General features: G+C 43.3%; 1 protein-coding gene across 1 annotated transcript in view; it reads left to right on the forward strand.

Annotated features, from left to right (window-relative positions):
* Window positions 1-19819, forward strand: part of DISC1 (DISC1 scaffold protein) — a 143735-nt gene that overhangs the window by 44313 nt on the left and 79603 nt on the right. Inside the window, exon 3 of the mRNA XM_081824284.1 lies at window positions 2560-2629. Coding sequence (XP_081680410.1) covers window positions 2560-2629 — 70 coding nt within the window. The remainder of the gene's footprint in view (window positions 1-2559; window positions 2630-19819) is intronic.

Genomic DNA, 19819 nt, shown 5'->3' on the forward strand with positions numbered 1-19819 from the left:
AGCGGGGAGAACCTCGCAAGTTAGCCCTGCCTCAGCTCATGGAAGCTGCAGGAGAAGGAGGGAAATTGCCTGCCTCACACGGTTGTGTCACTAGATAAGACATGACCATCAGTGGCTCTGCTTCCAGCAAAGATGGACATTCAAACATCTCCTGGGGCATCAATTCAGTGACCTACAGGGATCACTGGATAAGGGGGAGAAGGTGAGGTGGATGTTGGCTCTGCATGAAGTTCTATGACCTTCTTTCTTGTAGTTCTTCTGCTTTGGCTCTAGTAACTGTTTAATAATACCAAGTCTTGGGTGTGGTGATGGTAATAGTATGCTTTATATGGCAGCTGAACCACCCATACAGATCTTCTATCCCTACTATGTACAACTAGGTTACTGGTGCAGTTTGCACTTGAAATATGGAGCAACTCAAGGATAAAGGGGTTAATGTAAACATTCATTCATTCAGAAAGTATTTATGGGCGCTTTGTGCCTGGCTATAGAGATTGCATTAGAAGAGGTAATAGACAGTGACACGATATCAGAACCTTCGTAGGACAAAGTTGTGTTTCTTGCTGAATGCTTCGAGTTCCATGGAGGCGGTTGGGGGATCTGCTCCACAGGGTCACTCAGGAACCCTGCCTACACCACCTGAACATATGGTCCCTCAGTCAAGGGGACAAGGAAGAAAACCTTAAGGGATCCTACAAGAGCAACTAAATACTCAGTGCAGAAGTGACCTCTAACACTTGCACCCACACCCCATGACCCACAGCAAGGTGGGGAGAGACATGTCATCCTTCTGTGTGCCCAGAGCAGTGGAGAGCCGAGTAAGGGTAAGCCCTGCCATTTTCTGAATAGAATAGAATGAACAGAATATAGTTCTTGCCCTCAAGATGCTCAAGTGTGAATGGAGTGCACAGACAAAACGAAACAGAACAATAGCAGTAACATGGTGTCCCAAGTACTATGATAATTTCTTGCAATTCCATTCTTCCAGCAGCTCAAACCCTTTCTTACCCCCATGTGACCTATGAGCAAATCCTGTCGGTCCTGTCTTCATCAATGTTTTCAGAATGTGCCCAGGATCAGATCCCCTTCCCACCATCTTCACTGTGCCCACGATCATTCAGGCTACCGTCCTGGGCGATCTCCATGCCCCCCTCCCCCCCCACTATCTGACTTCTGCCCTTACCCACAGCAGTCAGACCCCAATCAGATCATGGACTCTTGTGCTCAAAACCTTTGACTGCCCCCATCACCCTCAGAGTGACATCAGCACTTTTTTAAGTCATCTTCATGTGTCTTCATGATGCATTCCTTATCACCTCTCTGATCTCATCATCTACAGTCCCCCTTTAATCAATCCACCCCAGACCTAGTGGCCTGCTGCTTTACTTGTCAACACCAGCAACACCTCTTCCCAGAGCCTTTGTGCTGACTCTTCCCTTGTTGAAATGTTTTCTCCAGGAGCCCCAGGGTTCCCCCTCTTACCACTTTCAAATCTTTGCTCAAATGTCAGTGAGATCTTACTTAAATCCTCAGCCCCACCCTCTAACGGCATTCCTGATGCCCCTTCCTGGGTTCTATGGTTTTTCTTCTTTCTTAACCCCAATCACTTTCTAAGGCTCCATAAAACATACTTATTATGTCAATTTTTGTCTTCCTGCTCAAGAGTGTGCATTGAGAGACGGCTAAGAATTTTGTGCTGTATCCTCAACCCCTCAAATGGTGCCTGGCACCGAGGAGACACTCAGTAAATATTTGTTAAATGGGTCATATGAATAGGAGAAGCACAGGTCACAATGGCAGTATAGAGGAAGGACATTTAACACAGACTGGAGGGGGTGACACCTGAGCTGGGTGTTGCAGGACATGGAGGTGTAAGCCAGGCAAAGGATGGGAGGAAGGTGTGTTTTGGGGAGCAAGCCCACATCCATTCACTGATAGGCCAAGAATCTATCTTCAGAATATCTCGGGCCTCCTGTCGAGAGGAAAAATAATTAAAAATGAGTATTGGTAACTCTCTGACAAACAATGGGATCATTATGTCTATATGTGGGTTAAATAGGATGATGCCCTTTTCTAGAAGGGTATGGTGAGGTCCTTCTTGTCAATCTCACCCGGCTGGCAGGACAACCTGCCCCATTTAAGCTCATGCTCTTCTTCTCTTGGCTTCTTTTCCAATCTTAGTGTGTTTATCTTCATAATTTTAATGTGATTTTGAGAACGGAGACCATTTGGTCAGGTCAGAAAGTTTGCATTCCTTTTTATTATGCATTTTTTTTTCATGCAGATAAGGGTACAATGTGATGTTTTTGTTTAAAATAACTTTCTAGCTCTTTTTGTGGATTTTATGCTCAAATTACACTTTCTCTTTATATAACTTTTTTTTGAGAAACTAATGCATCTGGCATTGGAAAAATGTACATTTGTGGTTCTTTTTTTAAAGGAGAATAAAGAACTTCAGTTTTAAAATGGTTTCTAAATGTTTTTAGCTTTAAAAAACTAAGTTTGCTTGAATGCTATCCTAATTTGACTTTCATTTTCTTCCCCTTCAAACCAACATAGGTAAAATCCCTAAGATTAAAGCTTCAGAAACTTCAAGGAAAAGCAGTTGAAGATGATGATTATGATAAAGGTGAGTTTTATTTTGCTTACTGATTATTTCCTCTTTTCCCTGGAATGTCCTATTTCTCTTTTACCCTCATTCATACCTATTTTCTACACCCCAAATGAATGGTGTGCTCTGTTCCTCTGGTCACCTCTACTCAGTAACAATTGACTGTTTTATAGCACTGTTATTTTGTGGATTTCAAAGCACTTTATGAGCATTAATCCTTTGGGTTATACATTTGTTGATTACCCAGAAATACTCCAAGTATTTGCACAATAAAAGCTACATTAACTCATCATCTTCCTGCCTAATGTGTGATATATCTATAATTTATTCATTCATTGAAAAATATTTGTTGTATACCTACTATGTGCTAGGCGTGTGGCAGGAGTAGGAAAATAAGGTGGACACAGGATCTGACCTTGTGATGCCTGCAAATATGAATTCTCATGGAGCTTTTTGATTTCCTACTGTCCAGGACCAGAGATAGGAAATGGGATGAGTTTGAGAAATGCCAGGCTGTGCCAAAGGGGTCAAATGTACCAAATTCCCATGTAGATGGCCACAAATGTCCAAGCTAGAAAGGAGAAGTAACAACATGAGACCAGAAGATAGAGGAGCTGGTTAGATGCCAGAAAAAAACAGTTAAAATGAGGCACCAAAGTAGGAGTTGGAGCAGAAGCAGATAAGGACCGACATGGCAGCTGAGTAGACACAGGGCAGACTGGGTCAAAGGAAGGCTTTCAGTTATGGTTGGCCTGGGAAGAGTCTTCAGGACTTTGGATGCTGATTGTCACATTTCACACCCATTTCTGCTGGATGTGGGGAAGAGAGAGGGCTTAAAATAACTTCCAGGTTCCCCCAGACACTTATGAACTTGATAGATAGTCCTGGTGATAACCAGGTTTAGCACACTCAGGATGGGTCTGGAAATAGAATGCAGACTTAAGGATTCTTCTGGAAGCTGGTTAGCCTTGAGGCTTGGGTCTTCAACCTTACTGACCCGTGATTTCTTATTCCCAATGAATACATCACAGACAGTTGGCACTGGGGCACTACAGGAGTGGGGTGAGTGATTTCTAAAAGGAGGTTGCAAATCCAATTCTAGAAACACCCGGAGCTGGTGCTGTGTAGTGTTGTGATTACATTGACCACTGAGGTGATGTGGGGGTTAGAGCATGACCGGGCGGGAGGAGGGAGAGGAATTTGGGAACAGAGGTGGAACTCTCAACTCTTCCACTCTTTCTACAGGCCATCTTGATTGCATGATGGCCCTGGGTGGAGGCTAAGGCGTATGAGAGAGGAGGTGAGTCTGAGGCAAGGGGCGCCCCGTGAACGGGCACAGCTGTAGGCAGAGAGCAAATGAGCAATGCCTGCAGCAGGGCACACCCGCTGACTTTTGTCCATGAAGGACAACCGAGCCTAGGCTTGAGGCTCCCCACTGCTGGCCAAATTAATTTTCTCTGGCATGAGCCCTTAGCACACAGCTCTCGCTCTTAACACGCAAAGCTGAAGACACAGGTGGAAAACCAGACCCTCTTTTTCTGACCAAGGCCTGAGGAACTTTCTGGACTTGGTTTTCTCAGTGGGCTTCATTAAACAGAGGCCTCACTTCTTTAGTCTTTTCTCCAGATTATCTCTGAAACACACAAGAGAACAAGGTTGGATAAGATACTCCTCGTCAGGGAAGCCAAAGGAATAAAGACACCTTTATTTAGTGTTTCTGTCTGAATTTCTTTTTCTAGTTTCTATGTCAGGCATGAGAATGTCTCCTGAGTGAGAAACTTGGGGACAGGCCCTGCAGTGTGTTTCAAAAGCCTTCCAGGGGTCGGGAGGCATGCTGGTGTGTGAGAAAACACTGACGCAGGGCTTTACTCCCTGGAGGACCAGGCCAGCTGAGTCCTGGGGGCGGGTGGACGGGGGACTGGTCCGGGGCTGTGTCCCTCCTGATCCACCAGGAGTCTGTGGAGGGGACAAGCACCTGGAAGGTACTTAACACACAGAGTCACATACTTTCCTCCTTTATTTAAACTCCCAAATCTGCAAACCCGGTTCAGTGTGTTGAGAGGTCAATGTTCTTATGAAATGTGCAGAGGGCCTGGAACATAGTAGGGAGGCAGGCAGGCAGCGTTTTGTGATGAACAAGAAAGTTACTTGCTGCTGAATGCGTAGGGGCCACGGGTGGCTTGCAAGGACCAAGCACTCTTGTCACCTCAGGATGGGGTTACTTAGCTCATCTGCAGTCCCTGGGATGGGGTGTGTGAGGGGAAGATATTTGTGTAGAACTTGGCTTATTATTTAAAAGATACCCATTGAGCATCTATTGTATAGAAGAGTGCTTCTCAAACTTCAGTGTATATATGAATCACCTGTGTAACGTGGTAAATGCACATCCTGACCAAGTAGGTCTGGGCTGGGGTGGAGACTCTCCGTTTGCGATAAGCTCCCAAAGGACACTCCTGCAGCTGTCCAGAGAATGGCCCTTGGAGTGCTGGGGGGATACAAGGCACACAGGCCATTTTATTTATTTGTTTTTAAAAAGATTTATGTATGTATGTATGTATGTATGCATTTATTTATTTAGCATGAGTGAGAAGAGGGGCAGAGAGAGACAGAGAGGGAGAATCTCAAGCACACTGAGTGCAGAGCCTGACGTGGGGCTCGATCTCACGACCCTGAGATCATGACCTGAGCTGAAATCAAGAGTCAGACGCTTCACTGACAGCCACCCCGGCGCTCTGACACAAAGCCATTTTATTTTTTATTTTTTTATTTTTATTTTTTTAAAGATTTTATTTATTTATTTGAGAGAGAGAGAATGAGAGACAGAGAGCCCAAGAGGGAGGAGGGTTAGAGGGAGAAGCAGGCTCCTCGCCGAGCAGGGAGCCCGATGCGTGACTTGATCCCGGGACTCCGGGATCATGACCTGAGCTGAAGGCAGTTGCTTAACCAACTGAGCCACCCAGGCGCCCCACACAAAGCCATTTTAAAAGGGCTCTGTCCTTTTACTTCTGGACTCTGTCCTTTTACTTCAGGGCTCTGTCCTTTTACTTCTGGACTCTGTCCTTTTACTTTACCACTGGGCTCTGTCCTTAGGATTTTCATCTCTGGAAGTTTCTGGCAGGGAGGGGAGGTAGCACAGTACACAATAGTAAAGTTACACTTAACACGTCCCTTAGAATATAAACTGAGGAAGTTCCAAAAGAGGGGAAACTACTATTTCTTTTTTTTTTTTAAGATTTTATTGATTTATTTAAGATTTATTATTTATTTAAGAGAGTGAGTGAGAGAGAGAGAGAGCGAGAGAGAGCACATGAGCAGGGGTAGGGGCAGAGGGAGAGGGAGAAGGAAACTCCCCACTGAGCAGAAGAGCCTGAAGTAGGACTCGATCCCAGGACCCCAGGATCATGACCTGAGCCGAAGGCAGACATTTAACTGAATGAGCCACCCAGGCGCCCCATGGAGAAACTACTTCTGCTGGAAGTGTGGTGGGTGAGGATCAAAGCCCTGTGGAGGAGGTGGTAACTGGGATGAGCCTCGGAGGGTGAGGAGGATGCATCTGGAAGGGCATTTGAGAGAACATGGAGAGGTGTAAAAGCCACCGTCCCACAGTGTGGTTGTCTTGAAATGGGATGTGAAGTTGGCTGTTGTGTGAAATGGATCACTGCAGGGCCCAGCGCATGGACTGACACACTGTAGGTGATCCATAAATTCTCGTAAACCAACGGCCAAGTCATTAGGGAAGCTTGGTCGATGCTGAGGTGGAGAGTTTATTGTAATGAGATTTGTCGCAATAGGATTTGAGTAAGATTTCCTTTCTCACTTGGTTTATCTAGGGTTACTAGTAAATGTTTCAAGAATTGTGATTTTTCTTTATTCTCAGCCTTCACGGTCTCCGAGCGGACTCACTTCGGCTTTGGTGTCAGCAGCAGGTGTGGGGCTGTGCTCTGTCTCAGGGGAAGCAGGCTGGCAGAGCCACGAGAGTCTGGAGGGCTCTCCCTTGGTTTTGTTACTCTTCTCTCTTTCTTTCTAGTTTCACTTATGAAGATGACTCTGTGTTCCGGACAAAGAAGCAGTTGGCACAGAATAGAAAGTTCCATGTTTTATCTCATCAGAGTGCTGGCAAATTTACTCGCTAATGCCTTGTGGGGAAACCTCAGGGCTCTAATTACATCTCTCCCTCCTCGCCTGGGAAGTAAAGTTAATAATTCCTTATATTCTTGCCTAGAGCCGGGAGAGCTTGGCAGGAAAAGAATAATACCATTTGGTACTTGCTTAGAGGTTTTCTGCAGAGGCTCGAAATGCTTTCCTGGTTTCATCCCATGAGTGCTTGTCCTGTGTCTGTGGTCAGCGGTGGGGCAAGGGTGGGACCTCAGAGTCCTGCAGCAGGAGAAGTTGCCGTCCAGAAATGGGAGATGGGGGGGCGGTGGTTAGAGTCTGTGCCGGGAGGGAGAGAAGGACGGCGAGGGCAATGACGTCCAACGTGGTTGCCGTTCCAGCTGGTCCTGCACTGACGTGTGGCCTGGAACCTCCCCCCTGCTTGTGACCGTGTCCACGGCTCACTTCTGAAGCAAATGGAAGAAGGAGAAAAATTTCAGGAAGTCACCATTTCAGTGACTCACACCCCCGTGATATGTAACACAACTGCCTTTCCCCTGCTGGTTTAGGGTTTCTTTCTTGGTGCGAAAAGTGGCCAGCACTGAACTGGTTCCTCTGTCCTTTGTCTTAACCAATATCCATTACAACAAAAGGCGAGTACAACGTAAGGCCCTGGAAAGAGGAATGATGAAGGCAGAGGCCAAGCATAAGACCACTCTAGAGAGTGACCAGCTCTTGCCTAAATTGCCATAATCTTCATTTTTCTTTCTCTGGCAAGAGTGGTCTATCCACAGTTGCTCTTCGGTGATAGTGTGCAAATCGTCCAAGCTGACAGCCCTGTCTTTCAGGGGGACCCCACTCTCTATCTCCTTTAAGGTTTGGTGTCTGAGCGGCTTCCTGGAGTCGCATGCTTAGAACCCGAAGTTCTGCTTCCTCTTCTCATGGCCATGGATGTGATAGAGCCCTTTCAAAATGGGAGCCCAGTGCCATTTTGGGGTCCACAGAACAGAAATGCTACTTTTGGCAGCCTGTATTGTTTTGTGTTCCTACTGAAAAGGTAGGCTGCATTTGGTGGCTGCTCAGAGACACATGACTGGCACTTAAGATGTTTACAGAGAAAAGAGCCGCACTGAGCACAGATATGAATGGGGGTGCAGTTTCTATCTGCAAGCCCCCTGCTCATGTGCTTCCTTTTCTCCCTGCGCTGCAGGGTTTGGAAATGTCATCATTGTGGCCTGCTATCTACCAGGTTCTCCTTCCCTGCTCCTAGGGGTGCTTGCAGTAAGTACCAGGAAAAGAAGCTAAGACAACACAACCAAGTGAAGTACATGGCATTTTGCAAACATTCTTTGTCTAGGGGATGTTTGTATGTGGTATGTTGTTAATGTAGTGCTGTTGCACATCTACTCCATGCCGGGCACTTTCCTACACATCAGGATTACATCCCAGGATCACTGTGGGAGGAATTGGTACTGCTTGTTTCTCCGGCGAGGCCATGGGAGCTGCTCAGAGGGGACCAGCCGTGTGCTCTGGCCACCCATCTGCTTTGCCTCCCGTCCTCACTGGGTCTACAAGCATTTTGTATCCCAAAGTGGAAAACTGAGCTTTGGAGGAGTTGTGGGGACCAAACCTAGCTAGGAAGTTTCTGGATTCTGGAAATTCTTCTTTACATGACAACTAGGAAAGGAACGGAGGAGGGCTCCACACAGGGATGCATCAGGAAGACTTTCCATGATTTTATCTAGAGCCTTAGGCTATTAGGAAATTCACACTTGTATTATTTCAATTTTAACCTTCAACATTATCCTCACAAGAGCAAAATCTTGTGTGTCTGCTTCCTCTTATTTTAAGTAAAAACTTAAGTAAAAACGTAAAAACTGAGAGATGAGCTATCCATGAAAACAAACACTGTAGAAAGAGAATGTGGACAAACGCCATTTACTTCACTTAGTTGCATTGTCTTGGCTTCTTTTCCTATTTACAGGAGAGTTTATGATTCTGTGAGTTAAGGTCCAAGATCTTCGCCAATGCTGGCTTTCAGGTCATTGTTCATATTCGCAGTTTTGTGTCGGCATTTTTCATGAGTGCTAGGAGTATAGTACATGGTGTGACACCTACTTCAGACGTGAGCTTTATGCACAGACGCAGATGGTTTATCTGCATATGATAAACTTCTCTTTCATTTGTAGCACAGAATGTGATTTTAGTGTGACGCCTTTTCTCCTTGGTGTTCCAACTAGGTGCACACTCAGCTGCCTCGTCCGCTGGGGTGTTAAGGTATGGGATTTATTAGACCTTCCAGAACTTTGGAGGTGGAAGCACAGAGGAGAGGATGTCCTCTTTTGATGGCCGCATCACACTTCGTTCCCCACGTTGATGGGCCTTTGCCTTGCCTTCCCTGGCTCTGAAGAAGTCAGTCTGTCCTGCAGGGATTGCATGGAGTGTTGCCACAGCACATTATTCATGATGAAATCTGATAGCCAAGGCTAGACATGCTGCTGAACACAAAACATCAAGACAAACCAAAAAAACTTTTTTTCTCCACCTGCTTCCCCTAATTAGGTACTTAGTTGGAACTTGGACACACTTTCCTGCTGGCACATTTTTATTGAGTGTTAGCAGGTGGTTGTGCAAATAATGGACACAGCATCTTACTCCCTTTCTAGGAGACTCTACAAGTGAGTTTCTCAAGCTGTCCAGTCTGGTGGATGGAGCAGAACATTGGGCAGATGTCCCTCTTGTGCTTAGAAGACTGATTTTGAAGCTGCTCCCACAGGTTGTCTATGCTCCTGCCACCCTCCTCAAGTGGCTGAGAGGCTGGCTGGGATCTGAGGAGAGCAGGCTCACCTGGGGGGATGTTCCATCTGGGCCCAAAGAACTCAGCTGCTCTGCAGGTAGCCAGACATGACAAAGCAGTGACTTAGATTGTCTGGGGCTGGCTCACTGGGATAGAGTGATTACCTTTTCTGTCTGGGCACTTAGGACTCAGAAATGTCAACAATTTCACTTTATTTATCAAATGTTTTTGAGGATTGCTTCCCCTCTTTCTACAGATAGAGAAATGGATAACAGAACTGGAAGGGGTGTGTCTGTGATCAGGGACAAAAGCCTAAGCATGACTGAATCTTCCCACCACAATCATTTCAGGTCCCAAATGTCTCTGTTTTTGGTACAGATGGTTGATTTACCCTTAACAGGAGATGCACGGTGTTAGTCACTCAGGTTATTATAACAAAGTACTGCAGACTGGTGGCTTGGAAAATAGAAATTAATTCCTCATAGTTCTGGAGGCTGAAGTCCAAGATCAATGTGTCAGCAGAGTTGGCTCCTTCTGAGGCCTCTCTCCTTGCCTTGTAGATGGCTGTCTTCTCTCTGTGTCCTCAAGTGGTCATCCCTTTGTTTGTCTGTGCCCTAATCCCCTCTTCTTAGAAGGACACCAGTCATTTTGGATTAGGACCCACCTCAATGACTTCATGTTAATTAAATAACTCTTTAAAGACTCTATCTCCAAATATAGTCACTTTATGAGCTACTGGGAGTTAGGACTTCAACATAGGAATTTTGAGGGGACACAGTTCAGCCCATAACAAGAGCCTAATGGATTCAGGGCAGAGCTAGATACTGAACACATCCAGGTGTTTCTGCAAAAGTTTGAATAATTTGGTTTGACTACCCTGTTGTCACATGCAGACATTTGATAGAAAAGTTAAAAAAAACCCAGCAGACTTTTGTGACATGAGTGGGCCGACTATTCCTTTCCTTGGCCACAAGACATGGAACGCTGACAGCCAACTGAAATTGGAAGAGGCAAGGAACTGTTTCTTCCTGAGAGCCTCTGGAGGGAGTACAGCTCTGAAAACAATTTGATTTCAGCCCAGTAAAACTGATTTCAGACTTACGGCCTCCAAAACTGTGAAAGAATGAATTTCTGTTGTTTTAAGACACAAAGTTTGTGGTTATTTGCCACAGTAGCCATAGGAAACTAATATACTGCATAACAAACAACCGTAAAACTTAGTAATTAGAACAATATCAGGGAGTGACATCAGGAAAGTAGTAGAGTAAGCAACTCCAAGCACTCATTCCCCCACAGAAACATCAAAAGAGAAGTAGAAACTGTCAGAACCAACATTTTCAGAACTCTGAAAAATAGCCTAAAGTTTAGAGCAACCAAGCAAATGTTGAACCAAGAAAAAGGCAACTTGAAAATAGTGGGAGAGCTTTGTGGCATTTTTACTTGCCCTTGTCCCACTCCTTCCCAGTATAGCAGTGACCTTGGAGATGACAGCTTACATTCCTGATGTGGGACTCTTGTCCCTAATTCCAGGGGGAGCAGAGCAGACTTTACTTGAAAATTATTACGTGAGTCTATTCTAACCTGTCTGGGGTTACCTAAAGGACTGACATCAAGTGCTTGTCTTTCTTTTGGCTAACTCAGGACAGAGGCTGGAAAAATGGCAGGCATTGCTTGAAACCATTGCAGGATGAACTAACAAACTGCAAACACCTGGGACAAAAGTTACTGGTTGAGAGATACAACAGGCTGTCTAATGCCCAGGAGCAATAGTTGGGGGAGATCTCTGGGAAATTCAAAAGCGCCCGTGTATATAGAGAAATTTAGAAAATCACTTGTTTGTTCAGGGCAAGATACATACTCAGAAGAGAACAGAGAAGACTCTAAACTTTCATCTCCGGCTGATCCTGAGGAGGCTGAAGGAATGCCCCAGCACTGCAAAGACTGGGAGAGGAATTTGTTTGTTTTTGGTGTCCCTCTGTGTGTTTCTTCTTTTTTGCTTTCCCCCCCCGGTGCTTTCTTCTCTGTTTTTTCTTTTTCTCCTAGCACTTGAGGAAATCTCTGTCTAAACACTAGCTGAACACAAGTTATAAGAACAGAGACTCCTCAAGGAATACAGTCTTTGCAAAAATACTTTGGAAAAGTACCTAAACAGATGGACTACTGCCGCCTTCAAAAATGATGAAAACAACAACAAAACAACAGAAAAGCCAGCAAACTGGGGGATTTAGAGAATCTGATTTCCAGAGTCACCACATTATAATATTTAAATGTCCAGTTTTCAACAAAGTATCACAAGGCACACAAAGAAACAGAAACACATGACCCATTGAATGAGGGAAAACAAGTGGACAGAAACCATCCCTGAAGAAACCCAGACATCAAATTTATTAGATAAAGACTTTAGAACAACTGTCTTAATGATGTCCAGAATTAAAGGAAACATGGATGTAGAACTAAAGGAAATCAGAAAAACAATGTATGAACAAAATGAGAATATCAGTAATGAAATAGAAATTGTAACAAGTAATCAAATTCTGGAGCTGAAAAGTATAACTACAATAAAATATTCACTAGAATGTGTGGCTCAACAGTAGATCTGAGCAGGCAGAAAAACAATCAGCAAACTTAAGATATGACAATTGAAATAATTTAGTCTGAAGAGAAGAAAGAAAAAAGAATGAAGAGAATTGAAGATAGCCTTAGAGGCCACTGGGACATTATCAAGCAGACCATCATATACCTATGGGAGTTCCAGAAGGAGAAGAGAGAGAGCAGCAGGAGAACATTTGAAGAAATAATGACTGAACATGTCCTAAATTTGGTGAAAGACATGAATCTACAAATTCAAGAGCTCAATGAACTACAGGTAAGGTAAACTCAAGGAGACCCACAGGGAAACACAATCAAACTGTCAAAAGTCAAAGACAAAGACTCTTGAAAGCAGCAAGAGAGAAGCAACTCATCACATACACACAAGGGATCCTCAATAAGACTGACAGCTATTTTCTCATCAAAAACCATGGAGACCAGAAGGCAGAAGGAAGATATATTTAAAGTGTGGAAAGAAAAAAAAATTGTTGATCAAGAATTCTATACCCAGCAAAACTGTCCTTCAAAAATGAGGGAAATAGTAAGAAATTTCCAGATAACAAAAGCTAAAGGGGTTCATTGCCATTAGACCTGCTCTACAAGAAATGCTAATGGGTGTCCTTCAGGTTGAGATGAAAGGACATTAGAGAGTAACTTGAAGTCATATGAGGAAATAATTCAGTAATGGTAAATAGATGGGCAAACATAAAAGCCAGTATTATTCTATTTTTGGTTTATAACTCTACTTTTTTATTTTCTATATGATTGAAAAGACACATGCATAAAATTCATAATTTATAAATTATAAATCTACATTCCTTGAGTGCACAGGGAAAAAGATGTAATTTGTGACAGCAGTAACAAAGGAGCTGTAAAGGAGCAAAGTTTTTATATTCTATTGAAGTTAAATTGGTATTAATTCAAATCAGATTGTCATAACTTTAGAATGGCAAATGTAGTCCCCATGGCAACCACAAAGGAAATGTCAATAAAATATACACAAAAGGAATCAAAACAGTTCAGTACAAAAAAAAAATTGATTAAACACAAAAGAAGGCAGTAAGGAGGCAATGATGTCCAAAAAAAAAAAAAAAAAAAGACATATAGAAAATGAATAACAAAATGGCAGAACTAAGTCTTTCTTTATCAGTAATTACTTTAAATCTAAATGGATTAAACCTTGTAATCAAAAGGTAGAGACTCGTAGAATGGATTTAAAAAATTATCTAACTATATACTATTTGCAAGAGACTCACTTTAGACCCAAAGACACAAATAGGTTGAGGTGAAAGGATGGAAAAAGATATTCCATGCAAATAGTAACCAAAAGGAATCTGGGGTATTTATACTGTTAGACGAAATAGACTTTAAGTAAAAAACTCTTATGAGACAAAAGAGGCATTATATATTGATAAAAGCATCAATTCATCAGGAAATGCAATAATTTTAAACATATATGCACCAAACAACAGAGCCCCAAAATATATGAAACAAATTACAGAATGAAAAAACATATGAAACAAATGACAGAATAGAAGGGAGACGTGGTTCTCCATGATAGTTGGAGCCTTCAATACACCACTTTTAATAATGCAAGAACATCTAGACAGAAAATCAATAAGGATATAGAGGCTTGGGGCGCCTGGGTGGCTCAGTTGGTTAAGCGACTGCCTTCGGCTCAGGTCATGATCCTGGAGTCCCTGGATCGAGTCCCGCATGCAGGGAGTCTGCTTCTCCCTCTGACCCTCCCCCCTCTTATGTGCTCTCTCTCATTCTCTCTCTCTCAAATAAATAAATAAAATCTTTAAAAAAAAAAAAGGATATAGAGGCTTGACTAACACTATAAACCTACTAGACCTACAGACGTACATTGAACACCCCACCCAACAGCAGAATACATTTTTTTCTCTGGAACATTCTCCAAGAAAGACTACATGTTAGGCCACAAAAGAAATCTCAATAAATTTAAAAGATTGTAATCATACAAAGTATCATCTCCAACCACAATGCAATGAAGCTAGAAATGAAAACCGAAGGACAATGTACAAAATGTGTAGAAACTAGGCAGCACACTCTTAGAGAAATAATGGGTAAAAAAGAAATCTCAAAAGAAATGAGAAACATTTAGAGATGAATGAAAAGGAAAACCCAACATCTCAGAACTTATGGGATGCAACTAAGGCAGTGCTCAGAGGAAATTTTATAGCTGTAAATACCTATTTTATTTTATGTTAATTTATGTTTTTAGAGAGGGAGAGAGAGTGGGGAGAGGGGCAGAGGGAGAGGGAGAGAGAGAATCTTGATCTCATGATCCTGAGATCATGACCTGAGCCAAAATCAAGCTTAAACGACTGAGCCACCCAGGTGCCCCTGTAAATACCTATTTTTAAAATAGGAGAAAGATCTCAAAATCAGTAACTTTACACACTGATGAACCAGAAACAAAAAGCAAACTAAACCCAAAGCTAGCAGGAGTAAATAAAGATTAGAACGGAGATAAATAAAATAGAAAATAGAAAACCAATAGAGAGAATCAATAAAACAAAAATTTAGTTCTTTGAAAATATCAACAAAATTGTGGCAGAAAAAAAGAAGATAGAAATAACTAAAATTATAAATGAAAATGAGAACATTACTACCAAACATATGGAATAAAAATAAATATGAGAGAATACTATGAACGATTGTATGCCAACAAATAGGATAGCCTGGATAAAATGGTCCAATTCTTAGAAAAGCACAAATTACCCACACTGAGTCAAGAGATGGAATTAATAACCAAAAACCTCCCAACAGAGAAAAGTCCAGGACCAGATGGCTTTACTGGTTAATTCTACCAACCATTTCAGGGAATTTAACACTAATCCTTCTCTAACTGCTATGAAGAACAGAAGAGAACACTTCCTAATTCATTCTGTGAGGCCAGCATTATCCTGATACCAAAGCCAGATGAAGACATCACGGGAAAGAAAATTACAGATCAATATCACTTATAAATATAGATGTAAACATCCTCAACAATGCTGAGGTATAGATGTGAATCAAAACCACACCTACTAGGATGGCTACTATAAAAAAAAAAATGGACAATGGCAAGTGTTGGTGAGGATGTGGAGAAATTGGAGCTCTCATACATCACTGTAGGAATGTAAAAATGGTGCAGTGCTATGGAAAACAGCCAGGTAGTTCCTCAAGAAACTAAACATAGAATTACCTCATGACCAAGAAATTCTGCTCCTAAGTATGTTCCTAAAGGAATGGAAAGCAGGGAGGAAAACAGATATTTGTATGCTAATGTTCATGCAGCATCACTCACATTAGCCAAGCGGTAGCAACAAACCCAAATGTCCATCAGTTGATGAATGGATAAACAAACTGTGACACATACATACAATGGAATATCACTCAGCCATATGTACAGTTCCTGTTTGAGATGATAAAAAGTTTCAGAAATGGTAAGTGGTGATGGTTGCACAACATTGGGAATGTACTTAATGCCACTGAATTATATACTCAAAAATGGTTAAAATGGCAAATTTTGCATTATACATATTTTACCGCAATTAAAAAAAATTAATGCAATGTACCCAAACCCATTGAATTGTATCCTTTAAATGGGTGAATTGTATGGTAAGTGAATTATACTCGATGAAGCTGTTTAAGAAAAACAATGACAATATTTATTTTGCTTTGAGTCTGCATTTTGGGGAGGGCTGAGTGGGTGCAGCTCATCTCTACTCCAGGCATCAACTGGAAGGCTGGGGCTTGGAATCACCTGCACCTGCACTCGTTGTGGCTGGTGGTTGATGCTGACTGTCTGCTGGTACATGGCTGGGGCTGGGACACCTGTAGCCCATGGCTGCTTGGCTTCCTCATAGTATGGTGATGACATCCGGAGAGAGAGCTGGGCAAGAATGGTTACTTATGGTGGACTGACTTTGGAGGTCAGGCAGCATTACCATTTGCTGCATTTACTCATCAGAAGTAAGTCACTAAGGGTGATGTGACCCATACTTGAGGGCAGGGTAATTATCCATCTATCGATGGGAGGAGTGGCTAAAGAATTTGTGGGCATCTTTTGAAGCCACCACAGACTGCATTTTATTCCTGTGTGTTTTTACATTCTTTCCACGTGCAAAATGTACTCATCCACTCTTAAAACCCTTCAACAGTGTCACATGCTATGGCACCAGGTTCCAGCTTGATGTCCAGGAGCTCCATGTCTAACTCAGGTGCTACTGCAGGTGGGGCTCCTCGGGTGGGATTCTCTGAGCACAGCTTCTAGGGTACAGTTTCTCTCGATGATCGATTGGAACACTAGTGTACTGAAGATACAGCTTGTCAACCGCCATGATCCCAACATATGATGGTGGGACAGGTGTAGGATCACTGCTATAGATACTTGTTCAGAAAGCGGGGGAAGTGGGAGGCACATGGCAGCCACGGGTCCACGGCAATTTTGAAATGCAGCTGGGCTCCTGCCATCAGTTCCTTGGTTAGGGTTTATCCCTACTGCCTGGAAGTGATTTTTCACGGCACTCAGCTCTGACCTGTGGGCTCCTGGTTCTATACTCTCAGTCATCCTTCCTTGTCCATAAGCAGCAGCCTGAGTTCGGAGCCAAGTAGTTTCTCAGCCTACTTTCCACCCCTACATGTTTGGAAGTCTGAATGCCTTTTTTTCATCTTGTACTGTCCTTGTTCTTTCCAACTTGACATAATTCTTTTAAAAACGTCTTGGGTTTCATATGAATCAATTTATAATCTACTCCATCACACAGAAGCTATGCCCACAGATCTCTGCAAGAATAGCTTCTTTTTCCCGCTCCCTGTATGGCTCGCGGGGGATGAGGGGTGGGGAACGATGCTCCTAAGATTCTTAACAGGGCTGTTTGACTATTTGAAAGGGTCTGTGATCTTCCTGATTTCTTAGAAAGGGTTTTACGGTTTATATCCTTGGCCTCATCTTTGACCATATTTTCCAGGCAGCACTCTGTGTTTGATCTTTGCCTGGAAGCCAGCCATTTCTTAACCTTAGCACTGTTGGTCATCTGAAGAGGCTGGAGATAAGGAACAGTGTTAATTTCAAGCCCAGCAAGTCCTGGCTTCTCTATAGAAAGTCATTTCCTTAGCTTCTTTCTCTCTTCTTACATTGTACTGTGGCTAGTAAGGAGAACCTGGGTGGTTTCTTCAGCCCCCTACCTGGGAATGAATCTCCCTAACCAGACCACCCAGCTCAGTAGGTACTCTTTGTATTTGCCATGTCACCTCTGGTGGGAGTTTTCAGACTTTCCTCCTTTGTTCCAGCTTCTGATAACATTTTCCTCTCTCTCCTGTAAATCCTCAGCAGCAGCCTCCTCAGGATCAGTTCATGCTTCTCCTGTGTCTTTAGGGCCCTTCCAGTTTCCATGGACCGCCCAGTCCCAAATCTGTGGCCCCATGTTTTGGACTTTCTTATGGGAGAACCTTAATATGGCTTCCAAATCTGTTCCTGCTATCTATTGCTGCGTCACAAATGACCCCCCAATCTTAAAGTTTTTTTTTTTAAGATTTATTTATTTATTTGACAGAGAAAGAGAGAGCACAAGCAAGGGGAGTGGGAGAGGGAGAAGCAAGCTCCCCCCTGAGCAGGGAGCCTGATGTGGGGCTCGATCCCAGGACCCTGAGATCATGACCTGAGCCAAAGGCAGATGCCTAACTGACTGAGCCACCCAGGTGCCCCAAATGACCCCCCAATCTTAGGGGCTTATCAAAATGACAACATTTATTGTGCTAAATAAATCTAAAATTGTGGGAAATCTTAGCAGAGATAGCTCTTCTTTGCTCCATTGGGCCTTAGCTGGGGCTGCTCAGAGAACGATGGAGGCCTGTGATCATCTGAAGGCCTGCTCTTGTGTTGGGCAGTTGATGCTGCCTGTCAGCTGGGATTGTGGCTGAAATGCCCATTTGGGGCCTTTCCTTGGGGCTGCTTGGCTTCCTTACAGCATGATGGTGATGGGGGTGGGAGGGGGGAGAGAGAGGGAGGGAGGCAGAGGAAAATCTCTTGTCTTTCATGACTTCATCTAAAAAATTATGTGGTGTTCATTCCACCACACTCTACATTTGAAGCAAGTCACCAGAGGTAGCCCATCTTCAAGCAGAGAAGAAATAGGCCACTTTTTTGATGGAGGAATGTTTTAAAAACAATCACACCACGTTATTCCACATGGCAATTCAAGACTTTTACACTCACAGTACCGTGACTCCATGACTCCAGTATGCAAGCTTTCAGGGTGGGCTTGGGGCAGGTGCCACCTCCTGGGACTAGCTGCTGTAGCTGAAGGGGTGAGGCAGTTTCCTGAGCCAAGCGTGGTTACCTGTCTGCCTCAGTGATGAGGTGGGTACGTCTGCTATGAGGAGATGAGGAGACTGGTGGTGAGCAGATAAAAATGGTAGCCTAGTTCACTTACTGCTTCGCGAGACACACACACACAAAGTCATTAAGAATGGTCGAGAACAACATATGAATTTCAAAATGAGGGATGTTAAAAATATACCAGAAGATTCACACGGAAACACGCTGCATGGAGTTTATTCATTTGGTCAGGAAACACTTATTGAATGCCTGCTATTTCCCAGCACTCTGCGGGACGATGGGAAGCCGTGGTGAATTAATACAGTCCTTCCCCTTCCAAAACTGGCTCTCACATATTAGTTGGAGGTTGCCTCTTATTTAGAGATTTTTCCAGGGACTTTTGTCCTAATCCTCCCTAGGGAGCAAAGTAACCTTTGATTTGTCTCTGACTGTGGCAGCATCTGGCGGGGCTTGGTGTGTTCAATTAGGAAAAAGTTCAATCAATCAATTGGTTTTTATGGGGCTGAATGGCCCATGTCCTGTCACGGAATTGACTGATTGATGAATTCAACTGGCAGGATTAACCCTTCTATTTCTACACAAAGTGACAGGTAGAAATAATTAGCTCTTACTCAACCTGGGATAGTCAGTACTTAAAAACACCTTCACGAGCTGTGAAAGATTTAACAAGTGTTTATTTACATACTTAGTGTTAATTTCCTGTATGTTTTTAGTAGAGATGGAGTTTACATACAACGAGCTGTGAAATGTTTAATAATAACCCCTTCTGTACCTCTGGGTGAGGTCAGCTCAGCAGAAAGAGTGGAGAGTCCCAGGACTGGGTGAGGGGACTCCGTATCAGTGTGGCGCGGCCCTTTTGTCCTGTAATCTGTCCTTGAACACCAGTTTGCTCCTGGATAAACTAGGAACAAGGATACCTATCCCTCTGTGTGGGTGGGAGGTTCAAGGTGATAATGCCGTAGGTGAGGAGCTTGGTGCACAGGTTTGAAAATGCGGTGCGAAGTGTGGCTTCTTCTGAACAATCTCTGCCAGGAGTTAGCATCAGTACCTTGCAAAGAAATAAGATAGAATGATTTGGCTTCTTATTTTCTATTTGGCAATAAGAAGCTTATTTGCACATAGCCTGATTTCTTTCCAGCTGCAAAAAATTCGGAAATGAGGTAAAGCAATACATATTAAAACATGCAAATTATAATGAGGCATTTAAGGCTTGACTACTCTTCACATCTTCCTGAGGCAAACTATTTTTCTTCTCGGCAGTGAATTTCGTGACCTTGAATCTCGTTCTCTGACTCATTCTCTGTTGCATGACATTGGATGACATTGAGAAAATGAGATTGAAACTCTGCTTGGGCTTTGAGAAAATTGGGTATCCTGG

Source organism: Leptonychotes weddellii, chromosome 6 (assembly GCF_054177405.1).
Source record: "Leptonychotes weddellii isolate Sample4059 chromosome 6, ASM5417740v2, whole genome shotgun sequence".
NCBI lineage: Eukaryota > Metazoa > Chordata > Mammalia > Carnivora > Phocidae > Leptonychotes > Leptonychotes weddellii.